Source organism: Choloepus didactylus, chromosome 21 (genome assembly GCF_015220235.1).
Source record: "Choloepus didactylus isolate mChoDid1 chromosome 21, mChoDid1.pri, whole genome shotgun sequence".
In the NCBI taxonomy this organism is placed as follows: domain Eukaryota; kingdom Metazoa; phylum Chordata; class Mammalia; order Pilosa; family Megalonychidae; genus Choloepus; species Choloepus didactylus.
The window spans coordinates 44,492,572-44,512,571 of NC_051327.1; the positions used below are offsets into that span (position 1 = coordinate 44,492,572).

Sequence of the window (20,000 nt, forward strand, 5' to 3'; positions counted from 1 at the left end):
GTGGTCTCTCTTCTCTAGTTTTTGTTTTGTCTTGTTTTGTTTTTTAACTGATCTGTTGTGTCTTTTTAAAAAATTTCTTTACTGTCATTTTAGTAGGGCTTAGAGATGAAGAAGCACTAAATGCTTGTGTTCAGTTTACCATCCTTTGGTGGACATTCTCTGATACTTTCTTTTTCAAATATGTGATGATGATGATAGCAGAGTTTTATTGTGTGCTTCTTACATGCCCAGGACTTTACAGGAATATCCTCAAATAATCCTCACCACACACCTGCAAGATGGGCTGGACCAGGTTAGCATCTTGCAGATTAAGCACTGCCACGATTACAGTTCCTGCATATGGAACCCAAAATCAAAATGATACTGATTTATGAAGGAGGTGCAAGGCAAGCCAACAAAGTTTTACTTTTTCCCATAATGTGCACTTGATTTTCTTTTTTTTTACAAAATAGCAAATTCTTTCAGAATTTTTTGTTTGGCCCTCCCTTCCTTTCTTCCCTTGTTAGACTCACATGGCTTCTTGGGTAATGGAACAGATACTGTTAGCCCCATTTTGTAGCTGGGGAAACTGAGGCTCAGAGACATGAAACTTAAGAAGGTCACAGAAGACGAGAGCTGGATTTGAACTTGGTTTATATGACTCCAAAGCCCCAGGTCAGCGGCGCTTAGCTATTGAACAGAGCACCCCATTGTCCCTTGGCAGGCTGTGTCCCCCCACAGAGCCATCTCTTTACACCTTGGGGGTGCTGAATGCGAAGTAAGCACCACTGAAGTTTTCCTGACCAGAACCACTTTGGATGTCCCCCCTCCCCTCCATGGGTCCCTGAGGGGGCGGGTGGTGGTGAAAGGCAGATAAGATGTCATTCTGCAGTGCTGAAAGGAGCTCTCAGGATTCATCCACAGCCCTCTGCTAGAAAGTGACTGGAAGTGTTTTGTCCTCATCTAATTAGCACCAGATGGCCACTCTCAGGGGATTGAAAAAGAAGCGACAGCCAGCCTTTAGCAGCTCAGGGGTCTTGGCTGAGCCTTCTCCAAGTTGAAGAGAAGTCTGAAGATGGGGTGATCCAAACCTGACTCTCTCTGTTGCAAGTTCCCACACCCAGTTTGATCCCTTTGACCTCCGCTGGCAGCACTGGGGGCTCTGGCTCATGTGCAGCCAACAGCCCAGAGGTTGCTCTGCTCGTTAGGCAAGAATGGAAGGCACTGAGGGTTACAGAGCCTGCCACACGCCACGCTCTGGGCTCGCTACTCCATAAATATCTTATCACCCTGCCCTTGCAGCACCCTGTGCAGTGGGTGACCGCATCCCCACTTGGCAGACAAGGGAACTGAGGCTCAGAGCACCACAGAGTTAACGTGACCCAAGAACCGAGACTCAAACTTGGGCTCAGGCTTAACACCACCCCTGCTGCCTGGGAAGTGTTTTATTTTCCCTCTGGGGCAGTGGCACTGTTAACCCCCGTCACAGATGAGGAAACCGAGGCACTGTTAACCCCCTGTCACAGATGAGGAAACTGAGGCCTCAGAAGGCCCAGGGACTGGCCTTGTAATTAAGAAGTGGTTGAACTTGGCCTAGCACCCTGACCTCCTGATTCAGAGTCGCTGTCATCCGTGACCAAGCCACTTCACTGGGTCGCTATTTTCAGATAATGATGATGATGATGATGATGGTAACGATACTAAAGTTAATAATAGCAAGTATTGAGCTCTTAGATGTGCTGTGGGTCATTTTAAGCTTTTTCTGTGTCCAATCTCATTTAATCTTTTCATGCCCTTGGAAGGTTTGGGTTATTTTCCTGGGTTCCCTGGTGAGGACGCTGAAACTCTGCGGGGCCATGACACTTGCCCGAGAGATGGACCCAGAGGTTAATTCCAAGTTGTTTTACTCCAGAGACCGTGTTCCTCCTGATGCAAATCCAGAGAGGGGTCAGTCACACTCCTCTCTGCCTCGTGGGGAATTTTCTCCAGGCTCCCAGCTCCACTTCTGGCCTGGTCAGGGTGGAGGGCTGATGGTGGCTCCGTCTGTCTGTCTGGCTCAGTCTTCCTTGAACTGTGGGATGACTGGCTGAATCTGATTTATCGTGAGACGCTCATCTTTGGTGGGAAATGAAGAAGGATAAAGGGTCATGCAATTCTGCCCATGGAGTTTTAAAGGGACGAGAGAGCAATGGAACATCTATTTCTTTTCTTTTTTCTTGTTATAAACAGTAAAGCAGAAAAGCTTAAGGGAGAGGATTTGGGAATCTCTAACACTTGCCAACTTGTCTCTCTGGGAGATGCAAGCTGCAATCCCTCTGTGCTCCCCTGGCCTCAGAAGGGGTCCGGCCCCACCATCCTGTGCTCATTCAACAGTGTTTCCTGAGGGCCTCCTGGGTGCCAGGCACCACTGTAGGCACGGGCTAGTGGGAGAGGGCAAGTATCCGTCAGATCATCACACCACCAGATGTAGAAGCAATGGAGGAACAGTTCACGGAGCTGTGAGGGTGAAATCCCAAGGCCTGTCCCAGGCTGTGAGCTTCACCTGGGAGCAGGAGATGGGGCCCCTGAGGCTGGAGGGGCTGCAGCAGAGAGAAGGAGGGTGGGAGTGACCCAAGAGGCTGCCAGGAGTATTGTCTTCCGGTACCTTACGCCTCCCTCAACTGGCTAGTTCTGCTTTTTTTTTAACTTTTTTTAAAGTATTATAGTAAATTATATAAAACATAATTTTCCATTTTAACCATTTGTAAGTGTACAATTCAGTGGCATTAATTACATTCACAAAGCTGTACAACCATCACCGCTATCTAGTTCCAAAACTTTTTCATCACCCCAAACAGAAACTCTGTACCCATTAAGCCTAACTCCCCTTGGCTTATGTCCCCCAGCCCCGGGAACCTCTAGCTGACCTTCTGTCTCGCTGCTAAATATTTCTTACAAGTGGAACCCTACAATCCAGCTCTGCTTTTAAAGACGCCGGGGCTTACTTGGGGGTTGGGAAATGCCTGTCGGGGTCCAGCGTGAGCCCCCAGAGTTTCTCCTCTTACCCAGAGCCTTTTCCTACCACCTCTGCTGGGGCAGAAGGCAGGCGAGAGGAAGGCTGGAAAAAGAGAAGGGCCCTGCCCTCCAGGGTAGTGGTTTAGGACATGGTCTCTGGAGCCAGGTTCAAGTCCCAGCTCTGCCAATGCCTGCATTCCCTGTGCCTCAGTTTCCTCATTTATCCCATGAAGATAATTATTGTGCCTACCTCAGACAGTGGTTGTGAGGGTTCTTTTGGACAGTGTGTGTGAAGTGCAGTGCCTGGGTCAAGGCAAGCATGCAACAAGGGTCAGCTGTCGTTTATTGCAGTCCTGCTATGGGCATTTTACGTGACCACATTCACCTTTCCGTCTAGAATCCTCTGGTGTCCACCGCTGTGTGTGCACTGGGTGAGACCCACTTTCCTGCAGCCAGGGAGGCTGCCTCCTCCATTTCCCACCGGCCTGGGGATACTGGTGACACTGCAGGCACAGGCTGCCCTCTTGCCAAGGCCTGGGAAGGAGGGAAGAGAAGCAGTGAGCCCAGGGCTGTTCTCAGCCCCAGCTCGGGTTTTCTCCTTTTATGGTCAGCCTGCAGGCTCCTGGCTCCCCAGCCATAAACCATGAGTTTGTGTTTGGGATTGGGCCGAAATAGCTGGTCTGCTGGGAGCTGGGAGCCTCCGGAGAGTCGAGAGTCATCAGGCCAGCTGCGGGGGAGGGATGCCTGAAACCCTTGATCTCCTTGGAAAACTCACCCGAGACTTGCACTTCCAAGGCCAGATCTTGTGCGAGGTAACTGAAGCCCCAGATGCCAGGGCTCTGGGCTCTGAAGCTTGGCCAGTGGGAAGTGATGCTGGAGGCTGTGCCCTGGGCTTTAACATGCCCCAGGCCCTTGGCTTAGGATACTCTGCCTCAGTGTTCCCCCTGGGGATTCCTCCACAGCTGAGGATTTCTCACCTGTAAAAGGAGGATAAACTTGGTCTGTCTACTTCTTAGGATGCCTCCCGTCTGTCACCTCAGCTGTGCAGGCTTCCTGACTCCCTCAGGAAGTGTCAAAACCCAACTCCACCTTCCCATATGCCCACTCGAGCACTGCTGGCAGGCAGCAGTCATTTCTTTGCCCACCTGACTCCCACACTTGATACAGCTTCTGGGGAGCAAGCACTAAGTAGTAGTTCTTAAGAGCCTGGCATGTAAGAAGGCTCAGACTCTGTCTGCTGAGTGAATATGTGGCTACGTGAATAAGTGTTGCCAGTGGTTCTACCTTCCTGAAGGAGAAAGGCAGTGCAACCCAGGGCCATGCACGGCCTTTGACCTCCAGGAGCTCATGGGCTAGTGGGACAAGCATTAAAAACACTTTGTGATTGTTGGAAACCTAACCGACCCAGCTGAAGCTTAAGGAAGCAGTTCTCTTGATTCAGAGGCAATGTAAAATTAAGACGATATTTTTTTAAAGAAAAGCTTGATAGTGGTATCATTTATATACTTAAAATTAGTCCCCTTTTAGCGTGCAATTCACTATCAGCAAATTTATAGGGTTATGCAGCCATCAGCCATCGCAGCAATCTGATTAACATTTCTATCACCCCAAAAGGAAATCTTCTGCTCATTTTTAGTCACTCCCCATTCCCACCCCCAGCCCCAGGCAATCTACTTTCTGTCTCTGTAGATTTGCCTATTCCAAGAAGTTCATACAGACAGAGTCATATGACACATGGTCTTTTGTGATTGGCTTCTTTTATTTAGCATGGTGTTTTTGAGGTTCATTCACATTGTAGCAGGCATCAGTACATCTTTCCTTTTGATTGCCAAATCCTGTTCCACTGTATGGATGTACCATATTTTGTTTATCCATTCATCAGTTGATGGACATTTGGATTGTTTCACTTTTTTTGGCTATTATGAATAGTATAAATCATTAAAATTCCAAGTAATCCCTACTCTTCTCCCCCAGAAAGCATTGAAAGGTGGATGGGTTAAACCCCATGATCACAGCTAGATTAAGTGATGGAGGGAACCTTGGGACCATGGGAGCCAGGACCACCACCGAGCCATGGGGCACCTTTGTAGAATTAGCAAAAGGCACCCCTTTTTCAAGGCCCTTCACCTCCACCTGCTGGAAGATTGCTGTAATAAATATGCAAATCTACAACTGATGTGAATGATACCCCCTAGAGTTATGCAGTGCACAACCTGCACAGCTGTCCATGGCAGCCCTGGAGGGAGCTACAGACAAAAGGTCCATCTCAGCTCTAGAGAGGAGTAGCATCAGAGAAGGCATCATGGAGGAAGTGATGCCCAAGATGATGCTTCAAGAATGAATTCAGCGGGCGAAGAAATGGCAGAAGAAACAGTGTGAGGGAAGCGCGAAGAGCAGAAACCTCTAGCACATTCCAAGAACCCTGCTCTCTTTCAAGTCAGACCACAAGCTCAGGCTCAGGGAAAGAATCAGATAGAAAGCCCCGTGAAATCAGTTTCCTTGGGCTCTTCACGGGTCAGCAAACAGTACCCATGCAGAGCCTTTCTCCTGCTTATACCCCATGCTCTGTTAGCTTCCCACGCTCTGAGGTGTGTTTCCAACGGGAATGTCCCCGGCCAGAGGTCTCCCCAGCAGCCCCCTGCATGGAGCTGCCCCCCGTCGGCTTCTAGAAAGCCTTTCCTTCGAGCCTGCTCCTGTCCCTGGGGGCCTGAGAAGAAAGGGCCCCAGACAAGCATCTGATCCTATAACTCTCTTGTGTTCTGGGCCCAGGCTCTCCAGGCTCCTGGGAAAGCACAGCTTTCTCCCTGAAACCCACAGATCAAGATAGCCCTTCCATCAGTCAGCCTCAAAATCATTTCTTAAAATAGTGGAGGTCGTCTGGGCCAGCCCCACAACGTTCTCCTTCTGCCTGGGTTCCAACCACACCATCTCTTCCCACTCTGCCCCATCCTGAGTTAACTTTTTAAAAATTGAGATTTTTCACATACCATACAGTTATCCAAAGATCCAAAGGGTATAATCAATTGCCCATGGTACCATCATACAGCTGTGTATCCATCACCACAATTAGTTTTTTTTTCAATTATTAGAACATTTTCATTACTCCAGAAAAGAAATAAAGACAACAAAAGGAAACTCAAATCCTTCCATACCCCTAACCACCCCCCACCTCCATTGTTGACTCAAGGTATTGGTGTAATACATTTATTTGTTACTGTTGATGAAGGAACATTAAAATACTACTAACTGTAGTATATAGTTTGCAATAGGTATATTCTTTTCCCTATATGCCCCTCTATTATTAACTTCTAGTTATGGTGTCATACATTTGTTCTGGTTCATGAAAGAGATTTATAATATTTGTACACAGACATTGTCCACCACAAGGTTCACTGTTTTGTACATTCCCATCTTTTAACCTCCAACTTTCCTTCTGGTGACATACGAGACTCTGAGCTTACCCTTTCTACCACATTCACGCACCATTCAGCACTGTTAGTTAGTCTCACAATGTGCCACCATCACCTCTGTCCATTTCCAAACATTTAAGTTCAACCTAGTTGAACATTCTGCTCGAAATAAGCAACTGCTCCCCATTCTTTAGCCTCATTCTATATCCTGGTAACTTATATTTCATGTCTATGAGTTTACATAATATAATTAGTTCATATCAGTGAGACCCTGCAATATTTGTCCTTATGTGTCTGATTTATTTCACTCAATATAGTGTCCTCAAGGTTTCTTCATCAACACATTTTTAAGATGGTTTTGTTCACATACCATACATTCTGTCCTGAGTAAACAATCAATGGTTCCCTGTACAGTCATGTATTTATGCATTCACCACCATCACCACTATCTACATAAGAACATCTCCACTTCTACAAAGCAGGAGGAAGAGTCAAAGAAGGTAGAGAGACAGAAGAAAAAGAAAAAATAAAGAGGAAAAAAACATGACAGTTGGGAAGCAACAAAAGGAAAGATAGCGTTAAACTAAAGTAGAATAAAGAGTCAGACAATATCAGCAATGCCAGGAGTCCCATACCTCTCCCTTAAGTGCTCCTCTTACATGCATTTAGCTTTGATATATTGCCTTTGTTACATTAAGGGAAGCATAATACCATGCTTCCATTAATTATAGTATCTAATTTGCCTTGATTGTATTTTCCCCCCAGTACCTCCCTATTTTTAACACCTTGCAAGGTTGACATTCATTTGTTCTACCTCATGTAAAAACATATTTGTATATTTTATCACAGTTGTTGAGCACTCTAGGTATCACGGAGTTATACAGTCCCAGTCTTTGTCTTTCCTCTTTCCTTCTGGTGTCCCACATGCTCCTAACCTTCCTCTTTCAACCATAACTCAGTCATCTTTGTTCAGTGTACTTAGATTGCTGTGCTACCATCACCCAAAATTGTGTTCCACACCTCTCACTCCTGTCTTTTCCTATCTGTCTGCAGTGCTCCCTTTAGTATTTCCTGTAGAGCAGGTATCTTGTTCACAAACTCTGTCATTGTCTGTTTGTCAGAGAATATTTTAAACTCTCCCTCATATTTGAAGGACAGTTTTGCCGGATAAAGGATTCTTGGTTGGCGTTTTTTCTCTTTCATTATCTTAAATATATCACACCGCTTCCTTCTTGCCTCCATGGTTTCTGCTGAGAAATCCGCACATAGTCTTATCAAGCTTCCTTTGTATGTAATGGATCACTTTTCTCTTGCTGCTTTCAGGATTCTCTGTTTATCTTTGACATTTGATAATCTGATTATTAAGTGTCTTGGCATAGACCTATTCAGATCTATTCTGTTTGGGGTATGCTGTGCTTCTTGGATCTGTAATTTTATGTCTTTCATAGGAGATGGGAAATTTTCATTGATTATTTCCTCTATTATTGCTTCTGCTCCATTTCCCTTCTCTTCTTCTTTTGGGACATCCATGACATGTACATTCATACATTTCATGTTGTCATTCAATTTCCTGAGATGTTGCTTATATTTTTCCATTCTTTTCCCTATCTGCTCTTTTGTGTATAGGATATTTCAGGTGTCCTAGTCTCCAGTTCCTGAGTGTTTTCTTCTGCCTCTTGGGATCTGCTGTTGTATGTCTCCATTGTGTCTTTCATCTTTTGTGTTGTGCCTTTCATTTCCATAGATTCTGCCAGTTGTTTTTTTGAACTTTCGAGTTCTGCCTTATGTATACCCAGTGTTTTCTTTATAGCCTTCATCTCTTTTGCCATATCTTCCCTAAACTTTTTTAATTGATTTAGCATTAGTTGTTTCAGTTCCTGTATTTCAGCTGAAGTGTAAATTTGTTCCTTTGACTGGGCCATAACTTCTTTTTTCTTAGTGTAGGTTGCAGTTTTCTCTCATTGGAACCAAGCATTGGGATAGTGGGGTGGAGCCAGGGGAAGGGGTTTAAGAAATGCTTGTGGCTCTGGCATTGTCTATTGGCAGATAGGATGTCCTGATTTCTAATTGTCCCCATCTTCCCCAAAGTGGTGTAAGTGGGCTCCAGCATCTGGCTCCACCCTCTGGGGCCACAGTCAGTAATGTCTGCTTTAAAGAAGCCAACCCCAAACCCAAAGACACGATCTTGATGGGGAAGCCCAACACACACAAGAAATCGGCCCACTCAATCATACATTCATTCGTTCATTCACTCATTCAACAAATACTTTCATAGCATCTGCCAGGTGTCAGACACTGTGCTAGGCCCTGAAAATACCATATAATAGTATGTGACCCTTACGTAGTGCCTCCTCTGTGCCACATGTTGCTTTAAGCATTCACCTTACACATACTATGAAGTAGACAGAGCAAGTGTATCCTCATTTTACAGGTGAGGAAACTAAGGCACAGGGAAATTAGACAATGTACCCAGGGTGACACAGCTAGTAAGTGGCTGAGCCAGGATTTGAATCCACAACCCAGGCTCTTATCCACCCTGTTATGTGCCTTTCAGAATATGAACCAAACTGACATGGTCCCTGTCCTTGAGGGGCCTCCAGCTGAGCAGATATGAAAGTACTGAGAAGAAAAAAAAAAAAAAGCCCACATTGTGTACAAGAGGAGTAACACCTGCCATTTACTGAACACCTACTATGGGTCAGACACACCCCTTGCCAGGCATTTCCCACATATGGCCTTTGATCCTGACCCTTTTAAGGTTGAGGAAACTGAGGCTGGGTAGCCCAAATTCACGCAACCACTTTGGTGACTGAGCAGGGTTTGAAGCACTGTTTGTCAGGGCCTGGGATTTTTCTCCTTTCCCAAGTATAGGACAGTGAGCAGGAAATGCAACACATGTCCCGAGAAGCCCAAGGTCCAGGAGACATTGGGAAAGGCTTTGGGGAATCAAGCAGCTTAGGGAGACTGGCATGGAATAGCCAAGAGAGGGAGTGAGGTCTGTTTCCCAGGCCAGGACGTAGCTGTGCTAAGGTTCAAGGTGACAAGAAGGAAACTGAGGCATGAAAAGGCCCCCAGGATGGCTTAGAAGTCTCCCTGGAGAGGATCCACTTCCCAAGCATCTCTTGAATCTGTAGACCTGTCCCCTTCACCACTGCCACAGCCTGGCCCGAGGACCATCACTTCTGGCCTAGACTCTCTTCCCCAGTCCCCCTGCTTCTGCCTGTGTCCCCACAGTGCATTCTCACAGAGCAGCCAGAGGAGGGGTCTCCTGGAAAACAGTCAGACCGTGCCTCACCCCTTCTCAGAGGTCCACAATGGTCTGTCCCCCACTCACCGCCTCATTGGTGCCACTCTCTCCCTACCCCAGCTGGTCCTAAATGGCTGCCTCCCTCCTCTTCCCTCCCTGGGGCCTTAGCCTGGAACACTCTCCCCCGAGCTCTTTCCGCGACAGAGGCCTTCTCATCAGCCCAGGGGCCTCCACTCTCAGAGGTTAAAAACATTTGTCCAAGGCCAGGAGGTGGGAAGGGGCCAAGTGGGACCCCAGTCTGCCTGGATCCCGAGTCTGTTCTGGCTGTGACCCAAGCTGGGCAGGGTGGGTATCCCGGGACCCCTTCCGAGCTGGTGTGGCTGGGATGCTCACTCACTGTCTCAGAACAAGTCGGGCACCAGCATCTTGCCGGGGAGGGTTCGCTTGCTGCCCTCTTGGCTTTCGTCTTGCCCTTGTGCTCTGGGCAAGGAGCCCAGGTGGCTCCTGGACACCCCCTTGGGTCCAGCTGCAGGAGCTTAGATGGGAGGCCCTGGGAGGAGCTGCAACCAGACCAGAATTAGCTCGGAGCTAATTCTAATTCATGGTTCTTTTTTCTTTCTGTTCTCAGATCGAGAGGACCAGTCCATCCTATGCACGTAAGTGGAGCTGCTATTCACTGTTTTCTGGAGGTGGGATCCAAGCTATTAAAGAAAAATGTCTATGAGGGCAGCGATCTTTTTTAAAAAAAATTGTAGCTACATAGATACAACTCAATTTCCCATTTTAACCACTTTCAAGTGTACAGTGATACTAATCATATTCACAATGTTGTGCTACCATCACCATATCCATTACCCAAACTTTCTTATCACCTCAAACAGAATCTCTGCACCCATTAAGCAACAATTTTCCCCTCCTCTCCCTCCAGCCCCTGGTAACCTGCCATCCACTTTCTGTCTCTATGAAATGTGCTTATTCTGGGTATTTCCATAGGAGCAAGATCACAAGATCTAAGTTAGACCTCTGGGGATCAGCAAAGCCAAAGGCAGCTCCCTGCCTCTTTTTGTTAATAAAGTTTTATTGGAACATAGTCATGCCCATTCATTTACATGTTACATGCCCTCATTTACATGTTGTCTAAGGCTGCTTTTGTATTATAACAGCAGAGGTAAGTGGTTGGGAAAGAGACATTTTGAACTGCAAAGGCTCAAATATTTATTTATTATCCTTTGCAGAACATTTTGCCAACCCCAGCTTTAGGCAAATCAGTAGACTTACCTCAGTCTCCCATTTTTCTTTTCTTCCATTCTGCCAGAAGGACAAAATAAATTTAAAAATTAAAATGTTAGAATTTTATATACGTGTGCATATATATACATATATATATTAAATTTTTTTCACTGTAAAAGTAATGTACAGAAGAAAAAAGAAAAAAATGAAATATATATAAAAAAATAATGCAGATAAATACCCAGAAATGAGCAAAAGGAAATGACCACCCATACTCCACCACCTAAAGTCTAGCACCAGGAATACTTCCAAAAATTTTTTTTTTTCTAGACTGTTTTCAGTAGTCATGATCCCAACTGTAGGCATACTTTTTCTCCTGCTTTTTCCCTCATTGCATTCCAACAAAATCATTTTTCCATGGTATTTACAAATATTCCCTTGGAATAATCACCTGATTTTCCATGGCTTTATTGAATTGTAATTTACTTGACCGCTGCCCCCCACCCCCATTACAGATGTCAGGCTCTTAAGTTGTTTCTAATTTTCCCCTCAAACAAAAAAACCCCATGATGAACAATTTTGTTCATAGAACCTCTTCTGTGATTTCTGAGCTCATCTTTGAGGATAGTTCCAGAAGTAGGATCATGAGAGTAAAGCTGTGAAAGGTGTCTGAGGCCCCTGATTCAGGTTGCCATAGGCAAGTTTGGAAAAGAATTTGTGTTCCTCATCGGGCCTGGCTGGAGGGAGCAGGAGGTCAGGAGGTGGGGGTCGAGTCCAGTCTCCCCGACTTCACCCACTCGGCCCCAAATTAAGACTTTGGCTGTACATGCAAATTATTACTCAGTTAATATTACGCATTAAGTGGAATCACCTTTTTATCTCTTCTAAGCAGTTTAATTGAGATGTATTCACACATCGTACAATCCATCCAAAGTACACAATCAGTGGTTCACTGTATCATCACATAGTTGTGCGTTCATCACCATAAACAATTTTAGAACATTTTCATTAATTCAGACAAACAAAGCCCATACCCCATTTCCCCCCCATTATTGACCCTTAGCATAGATGAGGTACATTTGTTACTGTTGATGAAATAATATTAAAATATTACAGTTAACTGTAGTCCATTTTTCCCGTATACCCCTCTATTATTAACGTGTAATAGTGACATACATGTGTTCCAGTTCGTGAAAGAATATTTTTGTATTTCTACTATTAATCAGAGTTATCGTGCACCACAGGGTTCACTGTGTTATACAGTCCTGTGTTTTATCCTCTAGCTTTTCTTCTAGTGATGTATACAATTCTAAACTTTCTCATTCAACCATAATTACACACAATTAATGCTGTTAATTACACTCATCATAATGTGCTACCATCACTTCTAGCCATTTCCAAATACTGAAATTCAACCTAGTTAAAAATTCTACACATATTAAGCATCTGCTCCCTGTTTTCTACACTCATTCTATATCCTGGTAACCTACATTCTGGATTTTAACTTTATTAATTTACTTATTATAATCTGTTCATTTTAGTGAGATCATACCATGTCTTTTCTGGCTTATTTCACCCAACATAACGTCCTCTAGGTTCATCCATGTTGCATGCATCAGGACTTCATTCCTTCTTACTGCTGAATAATATTTCGTCTTGTGTATATACCACATTTTATTTATCCATTCATTGGTTGATGGGCAGTTGGGTTGTTTCCATCTTTTGGCAATTGGGAATAATGCTGCTGTGAACATTGGTGTGCAAATGTCTGTTTGCATTTCTGCTTTCAAGTCTGCTGTGTATATACCAAGTAGTGGGATTGCCACGTCATGTGGCAGTTCTATACTTGCTTCCTGAGGAACTGCCAAACTGTCTTCCACAGTGGCTGCTCCATTTAACATTCCCACCAACAGTGATTAAATGTTCATATTTCTGTACTCCTTGCCAACACTTGCAGTTTTTTGTTTGCTTAATAGTGGCCATTCTATTAAGTGTGAAATGATATCTCCTTGTGGTTTTGATCTGCATTTCCCTGATAGCTAGTGATGTTGCTTTTTAGCCAGTTGTATTTCCTCTTTGGAAAATGTCTATTCAAGTCTTTTGCCCATTTTTAATTGGGTTGTTTGTCTTTTTATTGTTGAGTTGTAGGATTTCTTTATATATTCTGGATACTAAGCCTTTATTAGATATGTGGTTTCCAAATATTTTCTCCCATTGAGTAGTCTCCGTTTCCACCTTTTTGACAAAGTCTTCTGAAGCACAAAAGTATTCAGTTTTGAGGAGGCTCCATTTATCTGTTTTTCATTTTGTTGCGTGTGCTTTGGGTGTCAAGTCTAAGAAACCTCCTCCTAGCACAAGATCTTGAAGATGCTTCCCTACATTTTCTTCTAGGAGTTTTATGGTCCTGTCTCTTATGTTTAGGTCTTTGATCCATTTTGAGTTAATTTTTGTATAAGGTGTGAGATAGGGGTCCTCTTTCATGCTTTTGGAAATGGATATCTAGTTTTCCCAGCACCGTTTGTTGAAGAGACTTTTCTGTCGCAGTTGAGTGTACTTGGCGGCCTTGTCAAAAATCAGTCGGCTGTGACTGCACGGGCCTATTTCTGAACTCAATTTGGTTCCATTGATCAATATGTCTATCTTTATGCCAGTACCATGCTGTTTTAACCACTGTAGCTTTGTAATATGCTTTAAAGTCAGGAAGTATGAGTCCTCCAACTTTATTCTTCTTTTTTCAAGATGTTTTTGGCTATTCAGGGCCCATTACCCTTTCAAAAAAAGTTTAATGATTGGTTTTTCCATTTATTCAAAGTAGGCCATTGGACTTTTGATTGGGATTGCGTTGATTCTATAAATCATTTTGGGTAAAATTGACATCTTAAATATATTTAATCTTCTGATCTATGAAAATGGAATGTCTTTCTACTTATTTAAGTCTTTGATTTTGTTTTTTAAACAATATTTTGTAGTTTTCTGAATATAGGTCCTTTACATCCATGGTTAAATTTATTCCTAGATATTTGATTCTTTTAGTTGTTTTTGTAAATGGAATTTTTAAATTGATTTCCTCCTGAGGTTGCTCATTACTAGTGTATAGAAACACTACTGGTTTTATGTGTTGATCTTATATCCCATAATTTTGTTGAACTCGTTTATTAGCTCTAGGGGCTTCATCATAGATTTTTCAGGACTTTTTAAATATAGGATCATGTCATCTTCAAGTAGTGTAACTTTTACTTCTTCCTTTCGGATTTGGATGTCTTTTATTTCTTTTTCTTGCCTAATTACTCTAGTTAGAACTTCTAGCACAATGTTGAATAACAGTGGCGACAGTGGGCATCTTTGCGTTGTTCACAATCTTAAAGGGAAAGCTTTGTCTTTCACCATTGTGTATGCTGTTGGCTGTGGGTTTTTTATATATGCCCTTTATCGTGTTAGGGAAGTTTCCTTCTATTCCTATCTTTCAAAGAGTTTTTATTAAGAAAGGATGCTGGATTTTGTCAAATGCTTTTTCTGTGTCAATACATATGATCATGTGGTTTTTCTCCTTCAATTTGTTAATGTGGTATATTACATTAATTGATTTTCTTATGTTGAACCACCTTTGCATACTTGGAACAAAACCCACTTGATCATGGTGTATAATTTTTTAAATGTGCTGTTAGATTCAATTTGCAATCTATTTTATTGAGGATTTTTGCATCTATATTCATTAGAGATATTGGTCTGTAATTTTCTTTTCTTCTAGTGTCTTTATCTGGCTTTGCTATTAGTGTGATCTTAATTTCCTAGAATGAGTTAGGTAGTGTTCCCTCCTCTTCAATTTTTTGAAAGAGTTTGAGCAGAATTGGTATTAATTCTTCCTGGAATGATTGGTAGAATTTACCTGTGAAACTATCTGATCCCGGGTTTTTTTTTTTTCTTGGGAGGTTTTTGATGACCAATTCAGTCTCTTTACTTGTGATTGGCTTGTTGAGATCTTCTATTTCTTCTATAGACACTATAGGTTGTTCACTGTTGTTCATTTCATCTAAGTTTTTTAATTTGTTGGAATACAGATGTTTATAGTATCCTCTTATAATCTTTTTTATTTCTGTGGGATCAGTAGTAATGTCCCCCCTCTCATTTCTGATTTTATTTAATTGCATCTTTTCTCTTTTTTTCTTTGTCAGTGTAGCTAAAGGTTTATCAATCTACTGATCTTCTCAAAGAAGCAACTGTGGGTTTTATTGATTATCTCTGTGGGTTTTTGTTGTTGTTGTTGTTCCCAATTACATTTATTTCTGCTCTAATCTTTGTTATTTCTTTCCTTCTGCTTACTTTGGGATTAGTTTACTGTTCGCTTGCTAGTTCCCCTAGGTGTGAAGTTAGTTCTTTGATTTTAGCTCTTTCTTCCTTTTTAAAGTAGGCATTTAGGGCTAAACATTTCCCTCTTAACACTGCCTTCTCTGTATCCCATTAAGTTTTGATATATTGTGTTCTCATTTTATTTGTCTCCAAATATTTACTAATTTCTCTTGCACTTTTTTCTTTGACTCACTGATTGTTCAAGAGTGTATTGTTTAACATCCATATATTTGTTAACTTTCCCATTCTCCACCTGTTACTGATGTCTGGGTTCATTCAATTATGATACAAGAAAGTGTTCTGTATAGTTTCAATCTTTTAAAATTTATTCAGACTTGTTTTGTGGCCCATCATGTGGTCTACCCTAGAGAATGATCCATGAGCACTTGAGAAGAATGTATATCCTGCTGTTTTGGGGTATAATATTCTGCAAATATCTGTTAGCTCTAGCTCATTTATCATTTTATTCAAGTTCTCTCTTTCCTTATTGATCCTCTATCTTGATGTTCTATCTATTGATGAGAGTGGTATATTGAAGTCTCCAACTATTATAGTAGAGAAGTCTATTTCTCTCTTCAGTTTTGCCAGTGTTTGCCTCATGTATTTTGGGGCAGCCTGGTTAGATGCATAAATATTTACGATTATTTCTTCTTGGTGGAGTGTCCCTTTTAATAATGTCCCTCCCTGTCTCTTATAACCTTTTTGCATTTAAAGACCTTTGTTAAATCTTATGTTGTTTGTTGCTACCCCTTCCTCTTCCTTAGTCTACTTCTCCATCTTCAGGGGTGTCTAGGCAGTGAGCACCCTAACTTGTTCATGTTGAAAGGGGGTGTCAACAGTATGGGGAAGGGGGCTGCATCTGATTGTTGTTCTTAAAGAGGCTGTTGCCTCTGGGTTTTAGGACTTGTCTGGCACAGGAACACTCTGGTGGATTTAAGTTTCTGAGAGATAAAACTTAGTGAGTGAATCTTTCATAGACTCTCAGGTAGGGACCTAGGTATTTGGTAAGAGCATGGCATATTGTGACCATTTGGGATGTCTAGCTGGAGCCTGCATAAGAGAAACCTCCAGGATAGCCTCTCAACTCTATCTGGAATCTCTCAGCCACTGTGACCTCAGCTTGTTGCCTTTCTTTTTTCCCCCTTTTGGTCAAGAAGGCATTTTTAATCCCTTGCTGACAGGGCCAGGCTCATTCCTGGGAGGCCTGTCCCATGTTGCCAGGAAGATTCATTCCCCTGGGAGTCATGTCCCTCGTGGAAGGGAGGATTTAATGAAGTTATTTGCCAAGTTGGGCTTAGAGAGAGAATCCAGTCTTTCACTTTCAACCTATTTGTATCCATGAGTCTAAGGTGAGTCTCTTCTAGACATCGTAAAGATGGATCATTTTTTAAAATCCCTTCTGCCAATCTGTGTCTTTTGATTGGCAATTTTAATCCATTAACATCTATGTTATTACTGTAAGGGCAGTATACTTACTTCAATAATTTTATTCCTTTGCTTTTATTTTTCAGATGTTATTTTTGTCCCTCTTTTTATCCTTTCAGCTACCCTTACTGATAATCTTCATTTCTACACTCTGCTCCAAGCCTCCTCTCTCTTGTGTTTTCTTTTCAGTCAGGAGAACTCCTTTTAGTATTTCTTGTAAGGCTGGTCTCTTGTTACCGAACTCTCTCAGCTTCTATATATCTGTGACTATTTTAAGCTCCTCCTCATTTTTGAAGGACAGTTTTGCCAGATAAAGAATTCTTGGCTGCCAGTTTTTTCCTTTCAGTATCTTAAACGTATGACACTGCCTTCTTAACCCCATAGTTTCTTATGAGAAATTGACACTTAGTCCTATTGGACTTATCTGTGAGAATTGCTTTTCTCTTGCTGCTTTCAGAATTCTCTTTTTATCTTTGGCAGTTGACATTCTGAACAGAATGTGTCTCTGAGTGCATCTACTAGGGTTTATTCTGTTTGGAGTACATTGCACTTCTGGGACTTGTATCCTTATATCTTTCATAAGAGTTGGGAAATTTGGGGCCATTATTTCTTTGAATGTTTTTTCTGCCCCCTTTCCCTTATCTTCTCCTTGTGGGACACCAATGATGCATATGTTTCTGTGCTTCATGTTGCAATTCAGTTCTCTAAGATTCTGCTCAAGTTTTTCCGTTCTTTTCTCTATCTGCTCTTTTGTCTGTTTGATTTCACATGTTCTGTCTTCTAGGCCACTGATATTTCTTCTGCCTGTTCGAATCTACTGTTGTATTTTTAATCTCATCAATTGTGACTTTCATTCTTATAATAGCTGTTATTTTTCTTTGCATGCTTTCAAATTCTTCTCTGTGCTCCCCAGTGTCTTCTTAACATCCTTTATCTCTTTAGTGATATTTTCCTTAATCTCCTTGAGTTGATTAAGGAGATTTTTTTGAATATCTTTGATTAATTGTTCCAAAATCTGTATCTCCTCTCACTTTTTAATTTGTTCCTTTGACTGGGCCACATATTTTTTTCTTAGTATGGCCTGTAGTATTTTGCTGGTATTGGAGTATTTGATTGATCACCTTGATGAACTTATTCTGACGGTTGGTTTCCGTGTCTTGTCTAAGATTTTGTTGTCAGTTGGGTTTGTGTTCAAGTTCTACTTTGGCACTTGGTTCATCAGTATTTCCCAGCCAAAACAGGGCCAGGGACCCACACAGGGGATGCAGACCAGTTCCAAAGCACCCTGGGGAGATGGTCAGGAAAGCAGCTTCCCAAGACTACACTTCCCCAGCCTAACCAGCAGATGGCACTCGTTGACAACCTATTCCCCACAGCCTTACAAAGGCAAGCTATCTTTAGCCCTCCATCCACTCTGCTTCTGAGGTGGGTGGAGACTTTGGCACTGTGGGCTCCCGTCTGGAAAGGGGCAAGGGTGCAGGACCCAGAGGTCCAATTTTGCTAGCCAACAGTTGGATCAGAACTGTGCCACATCCCCCTCTGTTCCTGGGGAGATGTGCTTCCCTGACTCTCCCAGTCCATGGCTGCCAACTGGGCAGGGTCCAAGCTGTCCAGAAGCTGCTGGCCTCAAGGGTGGGGCTGAGCACCAGGAGCAGCCAAGCAGCCACTCACTACAGTTTCTCTTTCGCAGTTTCTCCGTCCAGTTCCTCCCTGGACATTGCATGGTACTCTCTTGGTCTCCTGAGTCCCCGAGCAACTGCTTTGGACAGTTTCTGCCTGTCCTCTAGGTATTTTTTGGCAGAAAAGTGAGTTCTGCCACTCCTTATTCCACCATCTTCCCCAAGTGGAATCAGTTTTTAAAAATAAAATCTTCATTTGGGAATAATTTTAGAGTTTAAAAAAAGTTGCAAAGACAGTACAGAGAATTCCCACGTGGTCCTCACCCAGTTTCAGTTCCCTTAAGGTCCATCCTAGTGCATTTGTCATCACCAAGAAATCCACATTGGTACATGGCTCTTCTCTAAACTGTAGACTGTATTTGGATTGCACCGCTTTTCCTGCTATTATCCTTTTCCTATTTCAAGATCCCTGTTTATATTGAATCATCATGTCCTCTTAGTCTCCTCTTGGCTGTGATAGTTTCTCAGATTGTCCTTGTTTTTTATGACCTTGACGGGATGCGGGAGGACTGTTCACGGGCTGTGTAAAAAAGTCCCTCAGTTGGGGTTTGTCGGATGTTTTTCTCATCACGAGCCTGGAGTTACGGGCTTGGCAGAAGAAAACCTCAGCAGGGCAGTGTCCGTCTCATCACGTCATGTCAGGGGTACCTGACATCCACGTGTTAACCTTCGTCGCCTTGTAAGGTGGCGCCTGCCAGGTTTTAACCTAACTTTCCTTCTGTGGCATTATGCTAAGTGCAGATCTCAGTAAAAATTCGTTGCCTTGCTGTTTGGGTTGTACATTTTTTTTTTTTTTTTTTTTTTTTTTTTTTTTTTTTTTTTAATGCATTTTTTATTGTGAGCTTTAACATATATACATAACATATAACTTTCAAAGTACGATTTAACAAGTAGTTAGAGAGCAAATTTCAAAGAATGTCATGGGTCACAGTTCCACAACTTCAGCTATTTCCGTTATTGTAAAATATAACATACATACAGAAAGGTGTTAATTTTCAATGTACAGCTCAACAAGAAGTTATATAGGTAATTTCAAAAATTGTTATGGACTACAGTTCCACAGTTTCATTTCTTTCCTTATTATGAAATATAAAGTATAAGCAGAAAGGTGAAAACTTTCAACGCATGATTCAACGAATAGCTATAGAGCAAATTTCAAAGAATGTTACAGGTTACAATTCTACCATGTCATTTACCTCCTTCCAGCTATTCCAACACCCCAGCATCTAAAAAAATATACATTTATATAAAGCTTCAGTATTCACAGATCTTTGTTAAATCTTACCTTGTTTGTTACTACCCCTTCCTCTCAATCTCTTTCTCCATGTTCAGGGGCATCTAGGCAGTGAGCACCCTAACTTGTGAAAGACGGTGTCAACAGTATGGGGAATGGGGCTGCGTCTGATAGTTGATCTTAAAGAGGCTGTTGCCTCTGGGTTTTAGGACTTGTCTGGCATGGGAACACTTTGGTGGATTTAAGTTCCTGAGAAATAAAACTTAGTGGGTGAATCTTTTTTAGAATCTCAGGTAGGGACCTAGGTATTTGGGAACTACTTGCGGTAAGGGCATGGCATACTCATACACACCTTTATACTCCTACCAGATTATATACATTTCAGGTTAGTGGTTACATCTGCAAAGGAAGACAGAGAAATCAGATTGAGAGGGGTACATGGGGTTTCAACTATA

At 42.6% G+C, this 20,000-nt stretch overlaps 1 protein-coding gene across 4 annotated transcripts in view; it reads left to right on the forward strand.

Moving 5' to 3' along the window:
- Positions 1-20,000, forward strand: part of MYH11 (myosin heavy chain 11) — a 145,060-nt gene that overhangs the window by 41,486 nt on the left and 83,574 nt on the right. For all 4 annotated transcript variants that reach the window (XM_037814262.1, XM_037814263.1, XM_037814264.1 and 1 more), the window contains exon 4: positions 10,259-10,286. In XM_037814262.1, coding sequence (XP_037670190.1) covers positions 10,259-10,286 — 28 coding nt within the window. The remainder of the gene's footprint in view (positions 1-10,258; positions 10,287-20,000) is intronic.